Source organism: Schistocerca piceifrons, chromosome 4 (genome assembly GCF_021461385.2).
Source record: "Schistocerca piceifrons isolate TAMUIC-IGC-003096 chromosome 4, iqSchPice1.1, whole genome shotgun sequence".
Taxonomy (NCBI): Eukaryota; Metazoa; Arthropoda; class Insecta; order Orthoptera; family Acrididae; genus Schistocerca; species Schistocerca piceifrons.
This window is the reverse complement of record NC_060141.1, coordinates 679013574-679032614: the sequence shown is the minus strand read 5'-3', so window position 1 is coordinate 679032614 and position 19041 is coordinate 679013574. Positions and strand designations below refer to the sequence as shown.

General features: G+C 43.4%; 1 protein-coding gene across 1 annotated transcript in view; it reads right to left on the bottom strand.

Annotated features, from left to right (window-relative positions):
* Window positions 1–18833, bottom strand: part of LOC124795230 (phospholipase DDHD2) — a 204165-nt gene extending 185332 nt beyond the window's left edge. Inside the window, exon 1 of the mRNA XM_047259153.1 lies at window positions 18630–18833. Within this exon, the coding sequence (XP_047115109.1) occupies window positions 18630–18774 (145 nt within the window). The 5' untranslated portion in view covers window positions 18775–18833. The remainder of the gene's footprint in view (window positions 1–18629) is intronic.
* Window positions 18834–19041: the final 208 nt, after the last annotated feature.

Genomic DNA, 19041 nt, shown 5'->3' with positions numbered 1-19041 from the left:
ATTTTCAGTGTGGTATGGTTTTTGCTTTCTATGTGCAGCTTCATACACATCTACACATATTTTCTGCTACCTTCTTTAACGGTGTGTGGCAGGATACTTCATATACCACCTCTCTTTTCTATAGATATATTATATGTCTTAGTCTATAGTTGCAGTTTTTTTTTTTTTTTTTTTTTACCTACTAGCTACCAGCTTCGGGACATAATACTATCCTTTCAGGAATAGTGTGCACAAAGAACAACTATACATAAACCTCCGTATCAGTCCAAATATATTTGATTTTACTGTCATGTTTTTTTACAAATGTATGTCTATGTCTTGAACCATGGACCTTGCCATTGGTGAGGAGGGGCTTGCGGGCCTCAATGATACAGATAGTCGTAGCATAGGTGCAACCACAACGGAGGGGTATCTGTTGAGAGGCCAGACAAACGTGTGGTTCCTGAAGAGGGGCAGCAGCCTTTTCGGTAGTTACAGGAGCAACAGTCTGGATGATTGACTGATCTGGCCTTGTAACACTAACCAAAACGGCCTTGCTGTGCTGCTACTGCGAATGGCTGTAAGCAAGGGGAAACTACAGCCATCATTTTTCCCAATGGCATGCAGCTTTACTGTATGGTTAAATGATGATGGCGTCCTCTTGGGTAAAATATTCCGGAGGTAAAATAGTCCTCCATTCGGATCTCTGGGCGGAGACTACTCAAGAGGACGTCGTTACCAGGAGAAACACAAATGGCGTTCTATGGATCAGAGCGTGTAACGTCAGATCCCTTAATCGGGCAGGTAGGTTATAAAATTTAAAAAGGGAAATGGATAGGTTACAGTTCGATATGTTGGGAATTAGTGAAGTCTGGAGGCAGGAGGAACAAGACTTTTGGTCAGGTGAATACAGGGTTATAAATACAAAATCAAATAGGGGGAATGCAAGAGTAGGTTTAATAATGAATAAAAAATAGGAGTATGGGTAAGCTACTACAAACAGCATAGTGAACACATTTTTGTGGCCAAGATAGACAAGAAGCCCACGCCTACTACAGTAGTACAAGTTTATATGCCAACTAGCTCTGCAGATGAGAAAGAAATTGATGAAATGTATGATGAGATAAAAGAAATTATTCAGGTAGTGAAGGGAGACGAAAATTTAATAGTTATGGGTGACTGGAATTCGAGAGTAGGAAAAGGAAGAGAAGGAAACGTAGTAGGTGAATATGGATTGGGGCTAAAAACTGAAAGAGGAAGCCCCCTGGTAGAATTTTGCGCAGAGCATAACTTAATCATAGCTAACACTTGGTTCAAGAATCATGAAAGAAGGTTGTATACATGGAAGAACCCTGGAGATACTAAAAGGTATCAGATAGATTATATAATGGTAAGACAGAGATTTAGGAACCAGGCTTTAAACTGTAAGGCATTTCCAGTTGCAGATATGGACTCTGACCACAATCTATTGGTTAAGAACTGTAGATTAAAACTGAAGAAACTGCAAAAAGGTGGGAATTTAAGGAGATGGGGCCTGGATAAACTGAAAGAACTACAGGTTGTACAGAGTTTCAGGGAGAGCATAAGGGAACAATTGACAGGAATGGGGGAAAGAAATACAGTAGAAAAAGAATGGGTAGCTTTGAGGGATGAAATAGTGAAGGCAGCAGAGGATCAAATAGGTAAGAAGACGAGGGCTAGTAGAAACCCTTGGGTAACAGAAGAAATACTGAATTTAATTGATGAAAGGAGAAAATATAAAAATGCAGTAAATGATGCAGGCAAAAAGGAATACAAACGTCTTAAAAATGATATCGACAGGAAGTGCAAAATGGCTAAGCAGGGATGGCTAGAGGACAAATGTAAGGATGTAGAGGCTTATCTTACTAGGGGTAAGATAGATACTGCCTACAGGAAAATTAAAGAGACCTTTGGAGAAAGGAGAACCACTTGCATGAATATCAAGAGCTTTGATGGAAACCCAGTTCTAAGCAAAGAGGGGAAAGCAGAAAGGTGGAAGGAGTATATACAGTGTCTATACAAGCGCGATGTACTTGACGACAATATTATGGAAATGAAAGAGGATGTAGATGAAGATGAAATGGGAGATATGATACTGCGTGAAGGGTTTGACAGAGTTGACAGAGCACTGAAAAACCTGAGTCGAAACAAGGCCCCGGGAGTAGACAACATTCCACTAGAACTACTGACAGCCTTGGGAGAGCCAGCCCTGACAACGCTCTACCATATTGTGAACAAGATGTATGAGGCAGGCGAAATACCGTCAGACTTCAAGAAGAATATAATAATTCCAATCCCAAAGAAAGCAGGTGTTGGCAGATGTGAAAATTACGGAATTGTCAGTTTAATAAGTCACAGCTGCAAAATACTAACGTGAATTCTTTACAGACGAATGGAAAAACTGATAGAAGCCGACCTCGGACAGGATCAGTTTGGATTCCGTATAAATGTTGGAACACATGAGGCAATACTGACCCTATGACTTATCTTGGAAGAAAGATTAAGGAAAGGCAAACCTACGTTTCTAGCATTTGTAGAATTAGAGAAAGCCTTTCACAATGTTGACTGGAATAGTCTCTTTCAAATTCTGAAGATGGCAGGGGTAAAATACAGGGAGCAAAAGGCTATTTACAATTTGAACAGAAAGCAGATGGCAGTTACAAGAGTCGTGGGGCATGAAAGGGAAGCAGTGGTTGGGAAGGGAGTGAGACAGGGTTGTAGCCTATCCCCGATGTTATTCAATCTGTATATTGAGCAAGCAATAAAGGAAACAAAAGAAAAGTTCGGAGTAGGAATTAAAATCCACGGAGAAGAAATAAAAACTTTGAGGTTCGCCAATGACATTGTAATTCTGTCAGAGACAGCAAAGGACTTGGAAGAGCAGCTGAACGGAATGGACAATGTCTTGAAAGGAGGGTATAAGATGAACATCAACAAAAGCAAAACGAAGATAATGGAATGTAGTCGAATTAAATCGGGAGATGCTGAGGGAATTAGATTAGGAAATGAGATGCTTAAAATAGTAAAGGAGTTTTGCTATTTGGGGAGCAAAATGACTGATGATGGTCGAAGTAGAGAGGACATAAAATGTAGAAGGGCAATGGCAAGGAAAGCGTTTCTGAAGAAGAAAAATTTGTTAACATCGAGTATAGATTTAAATGTCAGGAAGTCGTTTCTGAAAGTATTTGTATGGAATGTAGCCATGTATGGAAGTGAAACGTGGATGATAAATAGTTTAGACAAGAAGAGAATAGAGGCTTTCGAAATGTGGTGCTACAGAAGAATGCTGAAGATTAGATGGGTAGATCACATAACTAATGAGGAGGTATTGAATAGAATTGGTGAGAAGAGAAGCTTGTGACACAACTTGACTAGAATTAATGGTTGAACTGTGTAAGCATTCACTTGAGCCCGAACAACTGCTACAATTCCGCACTGCATTGATAATGACCTGACACAGGTCGAAATCTGATGTGTGTTGTGACAATAAATGTCATATTAATGGAACTTAATTCTACAACTGACTGCTGCTCTATCTAACACAATAAATCCATTTTTCATCGCCAGTAACAATTTGATGCAAAACTGATTTTCTTTCATGTCTTTGAAGCAAAATTTGACAAATGGTTTTTCAGTTTTCCATCTGTCTTTCATTCAATTCATGTGGAACCCATTTTCCACACTTTTGGATCTTTCCCATAGCTTTCAAACGGTCAGAAATTGTTTGTTGTGTAACATTTAGCATTGCTGCCATTTGCTTCTGACTCAAAGTATCATCTTCATCCAATATTGCTTGCAATTCGGCGTCTTCGAACTTTTTTGGTGGTCTTCCACGTTCTTCATTTCTTACATCAAAATCATTATTTCTGAACTGTTCAAACCATCTTTTGCATGTTGCTTCTGATAGAGCATTATCACCATATGCCTCGACAAGCATTCGATGCGACTCTGCAGCACCTTTCTTTTATTTATTTATTTTTTTTTTTTCAAATGAAAACAAAAAATTAATGCTTTCCGCAAATCATCACTATCTGGTACAAAATTCGACATTGTTAACACGATGAAAACATACGATGTTGTTTGTTCCAAGACTTGATGTATACTAAATATCTTTGACAGATGTCATACCAACCAAACAAAAAAAAACTAAGGCTCGTTCACAACAAATGTTCCGTATCGACACATTTGTATCTTACTGCTCATTTCATACCAGTACACCTGGTATTTCAAGGGTAAATTGCTAGTACTAGCAGCAAGTTTCACTTCTCTGCAGGTCTTCCTGTTACAATATTCTTCACCTCTACATCCATGGGGGGGGGGGGGGGGCAAAAACAACTACAAGTAGTCCTACGGAACTTTCAATGTCAGATCATTTATGTACATTATGAACAGCAATAGTCTTAGATCACTCCCTCAGGTTATAATTGCAGATTTTTGCCTCCCCTTGTTTTCAAAACAGGTGTATCCACCTCATCCCAGGTGCAGATTGATGTGTTCCTCTCATCCCGTAGACCAAGTCACGTGCTCTACCTTTAAACCTTCCAACCAATTTCTCTCTCCTCCTCAAGGAAAGAATCAGTAGTTCTGAAAGCTAGGATACTGTTATGTATTTTTATATGTGTATCAGTAGTACTGAATATTTCATCTCCTGAAGGTAAGCTAGTATGTTTAATTGTCTCTGCAGCCTTTGTTCAATTTACATGTTCAGGTTTATTGCGAAAATTATCTATGGAACATGGAACAAACAAACTAGTCAAAGAAGCCACAATATTGACTAGAACTTCTGTCTTCCACCCAACCAATGAATTTCAAGAATTCTGTCTGCTCCACACCACTCTATCCTGCTTCACTTGGCTGACAAATGTATGCATTTTTCTGTGTAACAAATAAGTTCAGTTAACTTTAGATTGGAAAATCCAGTTGAAATACTGACAATATAATGAAAATAATAGAGGGAAACATTCCACGTGGGAAAAATATATCTAAAAACAAAGATGCTGTAACTTACCAAACGAAAGCGTTGGTATGTTGATAAAGACAAAAAACACACAAACACGCACACAAATTACAAGCTTTCGCAACCCATGGTTGCTTCATCAGGAAAGAGGGAAGGAGAGGGAAAGATGAAAGGATGTGGTTTTTAAAGGAGAGTGTAAGGAGTCATTCCAATCCCGGGAGCGGAAATACTTACCTTAGGGAAGGAAAGACGAAAGGATGTGGGTTTTAAGGGAGAGGGTAAGGAGTCATTCCAATCCCGGGAGCAGAAAGACTTACCTTCCCTAAGGTCTTACCTTCTCCCTTAAAACCTACATCCTTTCGTCTTTCCCTCTCCTTCCCTCTTTCCTAATGAAGCAACCGTGGGTTGCGAAAGCTTATAATTTGTGTGCATGTTTTTTGTCTCTATCAACATACCAACGCTTTCGTTTGGTAAGTTACAGCATCTTTGTTTTTAGATATATGACAATATAATGAAACGGATAGACTGCTTCTCACTGTACAGATGACACACTGAGTTGCAGACAGGCACAACAAAAACACTGTTACACATAAGCCTTTGGCCAAAGCCTTGTTCGGAAAGGAAACACACACGCATTCACACAAGCAAGCACACCTCGTGCTCACATGACCACTATCTCCAGCTGCTATGGCCTTAACTTTAAATCATAATGTAGAGAATTTGATCATTTTCATTTTCTGCATAGGCCTACTTCAGAAAAATGTGAATGTAAAACAATGGACATAGTGCTGCCCTTCATATTACATAAAGGATATCAATGGTGACTGGCACTACAGAGACACTGAGAAACAAATAAAATTGCTAAAATCAAGAAAGGACCTTGGGACCAATATAATCCCTGTCATCATTCTATACACAACGCAAAGTTAACCAGTATCTTAACCTTAATACACCACAGATCTCTTGAACAAAACCTATGCACAGTGCTTGGAAAATTGTGCAAGTCACTTGTGTGTGTCTACGAGATGCACACCAGAAATGATACACAAAATTATTGTTCACTGTAACTGATAGCTTTGTGTTGTAGATCCTTAGAATACATTCTGAGCTCAAATATAATGAAGTATATTGAAAAGCATTACCTCCTAAATACCATCCAGCACAGATTCCAAAAACATCAGTAATGTGAAATTCAGGTGGATCTTGACTTCTGAAAAGTAAGTAAGATGGTAAAGTTCTGCAATCTGTCCCTAGAAGGGCCAACTAGATCCGACCAACCACCATGTCATTCTCTGCCAGTGGCATCACTGGATGCAGTAGGGAGGGGCATGTGGTCAGCACACTGCTCTCCCAGTTGCCATTGGGTTTTGACTAATCAGTCAAGTAGCTCCTCAATTGGCCTCTAGGCTGAATGCACCCTGTACCACTCCTCCCACATAGAAAAAAATCCTTTGTTACAGAGGGAATCAAACTCGCAGTCTCCAGATGGCAGTCAGTTGCGCTGATCTGTCTGCTATGGAGGTGGAAAAAATAGGCACCAAGGGGCTGAATGGAACCCAGTCCATCCTCCCACCACAGACAAATCCCTGGCAGAACCGAAAATCGAACCCAGGTCTGCCGCATGGGGGCACTTGGCTTCAGCGGCAGACTTCTAAAAAGTATCTACATACATATTCCGCAAGCCACTGTACGGTGCATGGCAGAGGGTACCTTATACCACCACTAGCTATTTCCTTACCTGTTCCACTCATAAATGGAGCGAGGGAAAAAAACTACCATATACATGCCTCCATAAGAGCACTAATTTCTCTTATCTTATCTTTCTGGTCCTTGTGTGAAATGTACACCAGTGGCAGCAGAACTGTTCTGCAAGCAGCCTCAAATGACCTCTTTTTTTTTTTTTCTTTTTTTTTTTTGGAGCCTCACAGAAAGAACATCTTGCCTCCAGAGATGAGATTACCATCTCAGTTCATAAAGCATTTCTGTAATACTTGCATGCTGATCAAATGAACCAGTAACAAATCTAGCAGCATGCATGCCTCTGAATCACTTCGATGTCTTCCTGTAATCCAAGTTGGTGGGGATTTCACACCCTCGAGCAATATTCAAGAACGGATCGCAGTAGTGTGCTACATACTTTCTCCTCTATAAATGAACTACACTTCCCCGAAATTCTCGCAATAAAATGAAATCAACCATTCATCTTGAATACTACCGCACTACATGCTCATCCCATTCATGTCACTTTGCAATGTTACACCTAGACATTTAATCAATACAACTGTGCCCATCAACACACAACTGTGGTGTATTAGAACAAGGATTTTTTCGCCTACTCATCTGCATTAACTTTCATTTTTCTGCATTTAGAGCAAGCTGCCATTATTCGCACCAACTAGAAATTTTGTCTGAGTCCTCTTGGATCCTCCTACAATCATTCGACAACAATACATTCTTGTACACTACAACATCATCAGCAAACAGCCAGAGACTATTGCTCCCCTGCCCATCAGGGCATGATCATATTGAGAATTACTGAAAGGCAAGATGTAAAATGTTTTCTTGGATAGAGAACTAAAGAGGGGTACAGAACAACAGTAGTAGTTACATAGTGCCCCAAATCTCTGAATTTTTCACAGATTATGTGTTGTTGTTTTTTTTTTTTTTTTTTTTTTTTTTAGGGCGCAAAACTGCTATGGTCATTAGCGCCTGGTCCGTGACGTAGAAAACAGGAAAAAAACGAAATTTAAAATCAGCAGCAATGGGAACAAAGTCATAAAATTTGAGAAACTAAAGGCAGAAGGAATGCTTAAAAATCCACTATAGAAAGGGGTTGGTTGTCCCCCAAAAAAAGCTTCAAATGACTGACGTCATTTCACTGTCACTAATAAACTGTAGAACGCGGTCAGCTGAGCGCGTGTCATCTGCTAAAATCGACGATAGATCAGGCGATAGCTGTAGACGGGAGCGTAACGGATTAAAATAGGGGCATTCAATTAAAAGGTGTCTGACCGTCCACAGCTGAGAGCAGTGGGGACAGAGAGGGGGAGGATCACCGCTTAAAAGATGTCGATGACTAAAAAGACAGTGCCCTATCCGGAGTCTAGCTAAAATTACCTCCTCCCGACGACGCGTTCGGGAGGAAGAGGTCCAAGCGCAAGGAAGGGCTTTCACTTCCCGCAATTTATTATGGGGAAGTGTTGACCAATGCGCATGCCATAAATGAGCAACTTGGCGACATAAACCGCTCCGTAGATCGGTAAACGGAAGAGACTGAATAGCTGGCCGAGGAAGAGAGACTGCAGCCTTGGCCGCTATATCGGCCGCCTCATTTCCACAGATACCAGCGTGTCCCGGGAGCCAGAGGAACGCCACTGAGACGCCCCCCAGGTGGAGCAAGCGCAGACAGTCCTGAATCCGGTGGACCAGAGGGTGCACAGGGTAAAGAGCTTGGAGATTTAGGAGAGAGCTGAGAGAATCTGAGCAGATTACGTACTGTATCCGCTGATGGCGGCGGATGTAGTGGACAGCCTGGAGAACAGCGTAAAGCTCCGCAGTATAAACCGAACACTGGTCGGGAAGCCGAAAGTGATTTGGGGTGTCGCCAACAATATAGGCACTCCCTACACCTAACGATGTTTTCGAGCCATCGGTGTAAATAAATGTGGCTTCCGTCATTTGTGCACATAGAGCAGCAAATGCCCGACGGTAAACAAGTGTAGGGGTACCATCCTTGGGAAATTGACATAGGTCTCTGAGCAAGTCGATCCGGGGACGGAGCCAAGGCGGTGCTGTACCCCAAGTTGTCAAGAAGGTTTTAGGAAAGCAGAAGGAAAGAGAATGGAGCAGTTGACAAAAGCGGACTCCCGGGGGTAGTAGGGAGGAGGAGCGGCCTGCATACCCGACATCAAAGGAGGCGTCGAAAAAAAGGTCATGGGCTGGATTAGCAGGCATGGAAGACAGATGGCTAGCATAACGACTCAGAAGGACTGCCCGCCGATTGGACAGCGGAGGTTCAGCAGTCTCAGCATAAAGGCTTTCCACAGGGCTGGTGTAAAAAGCTCCAGACACTAAACGTAATCCACGGTGGTGGATAGAGTCGAGACGCCGAAGAATAGACGGCCGAGCAGAGGAGTAGACTATGCTTCCATAGTCCAATTTCGAGCGCACTAAGGCGCGATAGAGGCGGAGAAGGACCACTCGGTCCGCTCCCCAGGAGGTACCATTCAGGACACGGAGGGTGTTAAGGGAACGCAGACAGCGAGCCGAAAGATAGGAAACGTGGGAGGACCAGCACAGTTTTCTGTCAAACATAAGACCCAAGAATTTAGCGACGTCGGAAAACGGAAGGTTGACAGGACCTAGATGTAAGGAGGGCGGAAGAAACTCCTTACATCGCCAAAAATTAACACAAACGGTCTTACTGGGTGAGAAACGGAAGCCGGTTTCGATGCTCCACGAGTGGAGGCGATCGAGACAACCTTGAAGACGTCTTTCAAGAAGGCTGGTCCGTTGAGAGCTGTAGTAGATCGCAAAATCGTCCACAAAGAGGGAGCCCGAGACATCAGGAAGGAGACAATCCATAATTGGATTAATGGCGATGGCAAACAGTACAACACTCAGCACGGAGCCCTGGGGTACCCCGTCTTCTTGGGAGAAAGTACGGGAGAGAGTAGTGTTCACCCGCACCCTAAATGTGCGCTCTGCCATAAATTCGCGAAGAAAAAGGGGCAGCCGGCCTCGAAAGCCCCAAGAGAACAGTGTGCGGAGGATGCCTGTCCTCCAACAGGTATCGTATGCTCTCTCAAGATCAAAAAATATTGATACCGTTTGGCGTTTCCGGAGAAAATTGTTCATGATATAAGTGGAGAGAGCAACAAGATGGTCAACGGCAGAACGATGCTTTCGGAATCCGCATTGGGCTGGTGTTAAAAGACTGCGGGATTCCAGCCACCAAGCTAAACGGTAATTCACCATACGCTCCAAAACCTTACAGACACTACTCGTGAGAGAAATGGGGCGATAGCTAGAGGGGAGATGTTTGTCCTTTCCAGGTTTCGGAACGGGAACGACAATAGCTTCCCGCCAACGCCTGGGAAAGGTACTGTCGGTCCAAATTCGATTATAAAGGCGAAGGAGGTAACGCAGGCTATGGGTTGATAAATGCAGCAACATTTGGACATGGATACCATCCGGTCCTGGGGCGGAGGAGCGAGAAGAAGAGAGTGCATGTTGGAGTTCGCGCATGGAGAAAACAGTATTGTAGCTTTCGCAATTTTGAGAGGAGAAAGCAAGATGTCGCACTTCCGCTGCACGTTTCTTCGGGAGAAACGCTGGCGGGTAATTTGAAGAGCTCGATATCTCAGCAAAGTGCTGACCCAACGAGTGAGAAATTGCGACGGGGTCCACTAAGGTATCATGCGCGACAGTGAGCCCAGAGACCGGGGAGAAACTAGGCGCGCCTGAGAACCGTCGAAGCCGACTCCAAACTTCCGAGGAGGGAGTGAAGGTGTTAAATGAGCTAATAAAGAATTTCCAGCTTGCTTTCTTGCTATCGCGGATGACGCGACGGCATCGCGCACGGAGCTGCTTATATCGGACACAGTTGGCCAAAGTTGGATGGTGACGGAAAATGCGAAGAGCACGTCGCCGCTCACGTATTGCGTCACGGCATGCCTCGTTCCACCAAGGAACTGGGGGGCGCCGGGGCAATTCGGAGGTGCGTGGTATTGAACGTTCCGCAGCTGTGAGAATAACGTCGGTAAAATGTGTGACCTCATCGTCGACGCTGGGAAAGCGACGGTCATCGAATGTCGCTAGAGACGAAAAAAGTGTCCAATCGGCTTGGGCAAACTTCCAGCGTCGCGAGCGCATATATGGCAGTTGAGGCTGCAGTCGAAGAACACATGGAAAGTGGTCACTCGAGTGTGTATCATCAAGGGTGAACCATTCGAAGCGCCGAGCTAGCGGAACAGTACTGACCGCAAGGTCCAAATGAGATAGATTTGCCGTGGAGGCAGACAAAAATGTGGTGACCCCAGTGTTGAGGCAGACTAGATCCGCCTGGTGGAAGACATCTAGCAATAGTGAGCCACGTGGACAAGGATGTGGAGATCCCCAAAGCGGGTGGTGGGCATTGAAGTCCCCAACCAGCAAATAGGGGGGTGGAAGCTGATCAAGAAGATGAAGGAGATCAGCTCGTGCCATTGGTGTAGACGATGGAATGTATACCGTACAAAGAGAGAACGTGTATCCAGAAAGGGAAAGACGGACGGCAACAGCTTGGAAGGAAGTGTTTAAGGGGATTGGGTGATAATGGAGAGTATCATGGAGCAGAATCATGAGTTCTCCATGGGCTGGAGTGCCTTCAACAGAGGGGAGGTCATATCGGACGGACTGAAAATGTGGGAGAACAAAGCGGTCATGGGGACGCAGCTTTGTTTCCTGAAGACAGAAGATGACCGGCGAGTAGGATCGTAAGAGGATCGACAATTCATCCCGATTGGCGCGAATGCCGCGGATATTCCAGTGGATAATGGACATAGGGTGAACAGAAAATGGAGGAACGTGACCAAGGGTGCTGTCAACTCAACGACTGCTCAGAGCTTGCGACCGACAGCATGGAATGGCATTCAGTCGAAGGCAGAAGATCCTGATCCATAGGTTGGTCAGGAGCAGCTCCTGCCACCAACGATCGGCCAGTTGACCGGCCACCAGCAGTGCGCCTCGGCGACACAGAAGATGGCCGAGGGCGATTTCCGCCAGGTGGTGCTGTAGATGGGACACGCCTGGGCGGAGAAGGAGAGGAACTGTGTTTCTTCGTAGCCTTCTTGGAGGTATGATGTTTAGATGAAGGAGGAACCGATGGTTGTGAAGTTGCAGTACGTAAAAACTCTTCACGAGAATGCTCTTTTTTCGAAGACTTGGCGTCTGACTTTTGGGCTCGAGATTTAGCAGAACCCGACGAAGGGTGAGCCATAGAGTGGGCAGGCGAAAGTGGTGAGGTTGAACGGGCGATCTTTGCACTTGCCGATCTGACGACCGTGGTACTAAATGTGAGGTCGCAAGTCTGCGTGGCTGCCTCCTTTGTTGGCCGAGGAGAAGCAAGGACAGTGCTGTATTTTCCTTTCTGAGGGACGGTGGGCTGTCGACTGGCGAGTAACTTTCGAGCAGCAAAGGTCGACACCTTTTCCTTCACTCTTATTTCCTGGATCAGCTTTTCGTCCTTAAAAATGGGGCAATCTCGAGAGGAAGCAGCGTGGTCACCCATACAGTTGATGCAGCGAGGGGATGGAGGTGGACAAGCACCCTCATGGGCATCCTTGCCACACGTAACACATTTGGCCGGATTGGAACAGGACTGGCTGGTGTGATTGAACCGCTGACATCGATAGCAACGCGTAGGGTTTGGGACATAAGGGCGAACGGAAATTATCTCATAGCCTGCTTTGATTTTTGATGGGAGTTGAACTTTGTCAAATGTCAAGAAGACAGTGCGGGTTGGAATGATGTTCGAGTCAACCCTTTTCATAACCCGATGAACAGCTGTGACGCCCTGGTCAGACAGGTAGTGCTGAATTTCTTCGTCAGACAATCCATCGAGGGAGCGTGTATAAACGACTCCACGCGAGGAATTTAAGGTACGGTGCGGTTCCACCCGGACAGGGAAGGTGTGGAGCAGAGAAGTACGCAGCAATTTTTGAGCCTGGAGGGCACTGTGTGTTTCTAACAACAGGGTGCCATTCCGTAATCTGGAACAAGACTTTACAGGACCCGCAATTGCGTCGACACCTTTCTGAATAATGAAAGGGTTGACCGTGGAAAAGTCGTGACCTTCGTCAGACCGAGAAACAACAAGGAACTGTGGCAACAATGGAAGAACCGTCTGTGGCTGAGACTCAGTGAACTTACGTTTGTGAGCAGACATAGTGGAAGGTGAGGAAACCATTGCGGAAGAATCCCCCACGATTACCGGCGTCTCCGATGGCGCGCTCCTCCCTTGTGGGGGCCCTCACCGAGGGCACACCCGCCTTAGGTGATTGTTCACACCTCAGGTCAGACCTCCCGACAAACGGACAGAGGGACCAATCGGCACTTTCGGAAGGTATCAGCTCGGGTAATCACCCCTCCCTGGGCCTGGCCGTTACCAGGGGGTACGTACGTGTCCTACCTGTCTACCCGGGGCGGGGAATTACGCGTTACCCCGTCACCGGCTACGCATGGAAGTGCGTGGGTCGGCCTTCAGACACGCACAGGGAGGAAAAAAGAGAAAGGGAAAGGAAAGAAAAGGGGGTCTCAAATGCCACAGCGGAGAAAAGGGCAAGGAGAAGAGGGAAGGAAAAGAGAAGGACAGAGGAAGGACGAGGACTTGCAAGTGTAAAAGCAAGTAATTTGGAACAGTTTCGAGCGTCCGTCTCCGGACGTAGGCACAAACCATACTCCCAGAGGGAGAGAAAGGGAAGGAAAGAGCCAGAGGTGAGGGGGGGGGGGCGAAGATGGGGGACGGGGAGGGATGCGGAAAGGGAAGGGAAGGTATGCAGCCCGGAAAGGAAGGAGGGCCACATTAGCTCGGGGTCCCGTGCTCGCTATGCACGTGTCCACAAAAGAGTTGTGGACCCCCTGGGGGGACAGATTATGTGTGAAGGGACCTATATGTATGCAGCATCAACCAAAGTACTCACTGGATACTTGTCTATTACCTAATACAAATTTTCTGAATGTAGCTTGCAGTTTTAGTTTTGTGACTAAAAGTGGGTTATATACAGCAAAGAGCAGTTGACTACATATAGTGTGAACATAGATAACCGGATCCCTACAGATCATTCTGTCACCGACATCAATATTTCAATCAAAATATCCACAGGTGTACTGCCGGTCTACAGTGTCCAACGGGCACAATATTTCAGCAATCATACATGTCGCCATCATCAGGTGAACTGACGAACTGAGCTCCTGTGACTGTGCCGGCACGGAGATCCGTATGCTATGGCTGCTCAGAGGGAACTGGGTTCGGTCATGGCGGCAGCCCGTTGGACACTGTAGACCGGCAGTACACCCGTGGATATTTTGATTATCAAATATGCCAGGAGAAATTCAAGAATCACATTAACATTTCAGGTACTGGTCACTATCACACTCAAGCTCGAATAACCTCAGGCATGTCTCGGAGATGCGTTGGAACTCTTGTTGTTCAAGCTGTATTTTAATGACTTGGTAGACAATATTAATGTAACCTCAAACTGATTTTCTTGATGATGTAGATATCTACTCATATCTGCATAACATTCTACAAGTATCCAGGAAGAACCTGGTATGTTTTCAAAGTCGCAAAGACTAGTAACTTTTCCCCTACAATATTAATGACCAACATTTGGAATTACGCAAATCCTACCAATATCTGGATAAAACAATTTGTGGAGATACGAAACGGAATGATCACATCGACTTAATTGGAGGTAAAGTAGGTGGCAGACTTCGATTCTACAGTTGTGCTTACAAATCACTTATATATCCCATCCTAGAACACTGAAGGATAGAACTAAACAGGGATGCTGCATGTAGGCCTATATAAAAAAGGGCAGAACAATGCCACCTAACTGCAAAAACCTACTAACAAGACTTTGAGAAACAATGTTAAGTGTTGGATATGTGAAAATACTACAGCCCCCAATGTATTTTTTCTGCAGGATTGGTACTATCTGTACAAATACAGTTTATACTCAGCACAGTGGCTGATGGGAGCAACCTTAAACAGGAACTGCCTTTAGAGTTACTTCCATCAGCAATTGCACCGAGTGTCAACTTGGTTTGCGTGGACAGTAAAGACAAACAAAGACTAATTACAGCTTGCGCAGAGTCATATAAGAAATATTTCTTCCTTTGCTACGTATATGAATGGAATAGGAAGAAAATTTAATATGTGGTACAATGGGGTACAGAGCATAGATGCAGGTGATGTTGAGAGGCACAGCCTGGGCCTCGTGTAAAGCAGTTTCTTCTACTCAAACAAGTCTGATAGTCACATTTTAATCTTGAAATCTGTAGAAATAGGTAAGTAAAATAAGTGATGATACAGGTTTACAGAATTAATGAATTTCTTAAAACAAATTTTATATTTTGGGTTCTTATTGATAAAATGGAAATAACAGTACTGGATTCTGCAGATAGTAATCCACATTAAATGGAATTGTTAATGCTTACAGACTAACTGGTGATTCTATCTCCTTTCAACCCTGAGGAGAAGTGCCAATCTGAAACTGTTAATTTTCTTACAAAAATTTTAAAAAATGTTGAAACACTTGGATCCTGCTGTACAATTTCATTCAAGTCAAGTGGCAGCACTTCACCGAAACTGAAGCAGTCTCTACTCCTGTTGATCTATGACTATAGTGTGACATATCAGCTGAAACCATTTGTCCCTACATTCTCAAACAATTTAGCAGGACAGTTTTTAAGCATTGCAACACCATGGTTCATACAAGTGTTAGATCTTCAGTAAAACTCATATTATCCAAGTTTCTTCTGACTAAACATGAGGAGGGGTGTGTAAGAATACAGTAATGCATGAACAGCCTGGCAAAAGTGCAAAATTACAAGGCATTCTAAATTGCCTATTGGAAAATTCCCCACAGTTAATAAACATTTTTAGGGGTGTATATACTGACCTGGTGGATCCTCTACCATCCTCCATAGATTTACTTACTGCTTAACACATATTGGTACATTTATCAACTGGATAGAAGTTGTACCCTTTTGAAACATTGAAACAGAGACAGTAGCAACAGCATTTTCAAATCCTGGATTACAACTTCATGGGAATACCACAACAATTACAGATCAAGGAACACAGTTTCAATCTAACACATTCTGAGCCTTATCAAATATCTGTGGCAGTAAAATGACTAGAATGGCTGCATACTACCCACAAGCTAATGGAAAAATTAAAAGGCTTTGCTGTACACTGAAGAGTCCACAACTAAATGCTGTAATATGTTGCCCACAATATTACTGGGCTAAGGTTACACATTCTGGAATGCAAGCAATTCTGCGGTGGTGGTGGTTAGTGTTTAACGTCCCGTCGACAACAAGGTCATTAGAGACGGAGCGCAAGCTCGGGTTAGGGAAGGATTGGGAAGGAAATCGGCCGTGCCCTTTCAAAGGAACCATCTCGGCATTCGCCTGAAACGATTTAGGGAAATCACGGAAAACCTAAATCAGGATGGCCGGAGACGGGATTGAACCATCGTCCTCCCGAATGCGAGTCCAGTGTGCTAACCACTGCGCCACCTCGCTCGGTAGCAATTCTGCAGTGGCAGAAATGTTGTAAAGTAGTACACTGAAATTACAAGGAGAATTCTTCTGGGAACTTCATATTACAATGGACACTGATCTCCCAAGTTTCATAATTGAACTGAAGGAAAGAATAAATCACATGAAACCTACAGAGAATTCCCACAAGGCCAAAGAAACTCATTTCATCCACAAGGTTCTTGAAAGTACAAGTCATGTGTCCTTGTTGCAATTGATAAGTTGAAGAGTGGGCAGACACATCACACACACCACCAGAGGGCACCATGAAACACATCAAGATGATATTTACAAACACAACCAACTCACAAACACTGTGCTTCAATAACATCATACACCACAACACCCTTATGTCACAGGTCAAAGCAGACAGGTGAAATCGGGCACTTCCATTGACCCAGAATGAGGACTGTAAACAAATATGAGAAATGACTTGTGAAATAAAAAGTGTTGCTACAACTGAAATAACTGTTTGGTTTCATCTGATTTTGTATCAAACATAAGTGATATGAACCTTCAGGATTCGGCTTAATTAGAATTCCTACTAAATATAAGAGATAAGACCCCATAGTTACGCATTTCTGGCCTTTTCCATAAAATGATCTATGCTTATTGTCAAAAGTACAATCAAACACGCTATCAACTGAAATTTGTGACTGGACTGAGGACTTTTTGGTACGGAGGATACATGTTATCTTGGATGGAAAGTCATTGTCAGATGTAGAAGTAACTTTAGTGTGTGTGTGTGTGTGTGTGTGTGTGTGTGTGTGTGTGTGTGTGTGTGTGTGTGTGTGTGTCAGGGAAGTGTGTTTGGACCGTTGCTGTTCACGTTGTTTATTATGACCTTGCAGACAACATTAACAGTAACCTCAGATATTTTGCAGATGATACAGTTATCCATAATGAAGTACTATCTGAAAGAAGCTGCCATAAATATTCAATCATATTTCGACAAGATTTCAAAGTGTTGCAAAGATTGGGAACTTACTTTAAATGTTCAAAAATGTAAAATTTTGTATTTCACAAAAATGTAGTGTCCTATGACTGCAATAATGCACCATTGTTGGAATCAGCCAACTCATACAAATACCAGGATGCCTTGCAAGGTTATGAAATGGAAAGATCACATAGGCTCAGTCGTGGGTAAAACAGGTGGTAGACATTAGTTTATTGGTAGAATACTAGGGAAGTGGTATCATCTACAAAGAGACTGCTTACAAATCACTCATGTGTCCGGTTCTAGAGTAGTGCTGAAGTGTGTGGGGCACATACCAAATAGGACCAACTGGGGATGCTGAATGTATACGGAGAGTGGCAGCATGAATGGTCACAGGTTTGTCTGATCCATAGGAGAGTGTCACAGAGATATGAAGGAACTGAACTGGCGGGTCTAGTGTAGCAGGGGATACAACCCAGCGGCTTTGGACAATGACGTCACAAGTCGCCAGATAGCAGTTTACAATTTTCGCTTTTGCTGTTATGTTTCAGTTTCGTTTTTTTACTGATTGCTTAATAAAGTGGATCTGTTTACTCTATCTAGTGAGATTTTTTTTAAAAAAGCCAAAAAACACTTATCAGCCACTGAAGGGAGCTACAACACTAAGAAGAATCGCTTCTCGATTGGCGACTTGTGACGTCAATGTCCAAAGCCAACGGGTTGTATCCCCTGCTACACTAGTCCCGAACTGGCAGACTCTAGAAGACAGATGTAAACTATCCCACAAAAGTCTATCAACAGTGTTTCAAGAACTGGCTTTGCATGATGGTTCTAGGAATGTACTACAATCACCTACATATCGCTCACATAGGGACCATGAGAATAAAATTAGAACAATTACTGCATATACAGAGGCAATCAAATAATCATTCTTACCGCACTCCATGTGTGAATAGAGTGGAAAGAAACCCTATGAACTGGTAAGTGGGACGTACCCTCTGACATGCACCTCACAGTGGTTTGCAGAGTGTGGATGCAGATGTAGTTACAGGATGAATGACGCACACTATAACAGCATCATTTGAAGGATCTTTGAGATGTACAAATGAGACTAAAGTAAAACATCATTTAGATTTTGTTTATTATTTATGGTGGTTATGTGTTGACAACCGGTAATATTGTAATAAGCTTGACAATCCTGTAACGACCAATTCATAAAAAATTGTCGCACATAAGATTGTAAAAGGATACATACGAAATAGGTTGACAGTAGAAAAGCTTTTGTTTACTAACTTCTTGCTTCAATTGTTAACATACTTTCAAAATACCTGAAAGTAATTCTAGCAATTTCATCTACCCACACAAACTAGTTTCGCTACAGCTACCACCTGTGAAGTAAAAGAATCAGTTTTAAAAAACTTAACATACCATCTGGCAATACAGGATCCGCTTGAGAGACAGGCACTAGAAGAGGATTTTCCGAAAAGTTTTCGAATGGAAAGCCACTCCCAGCAGCAAATAACAAAGGGTTATTTACGACTTTTGGGTTGTCACGTCTCGCTCTATCGCCCATTTCCAAACAAAAATACCTAACCAAATCTTCTCAGTCAAAACAACTGTATAAACATGTCCGATTCCAGAACATCTAAGATTACAATTTAAAGATATTCCTAATCAACAGTATCAAATGGACTAAGTGATTTCGAAGACTCGAACCACCTCTGACTGTCCCGTGAGAGACCTTTACTTATTTAATAATTTATTCTCAGTTATCACAAATTAGAAGATTTTACAAATACATGAAAATAATATTTGACCACCATCATAGATACTTTTAGGG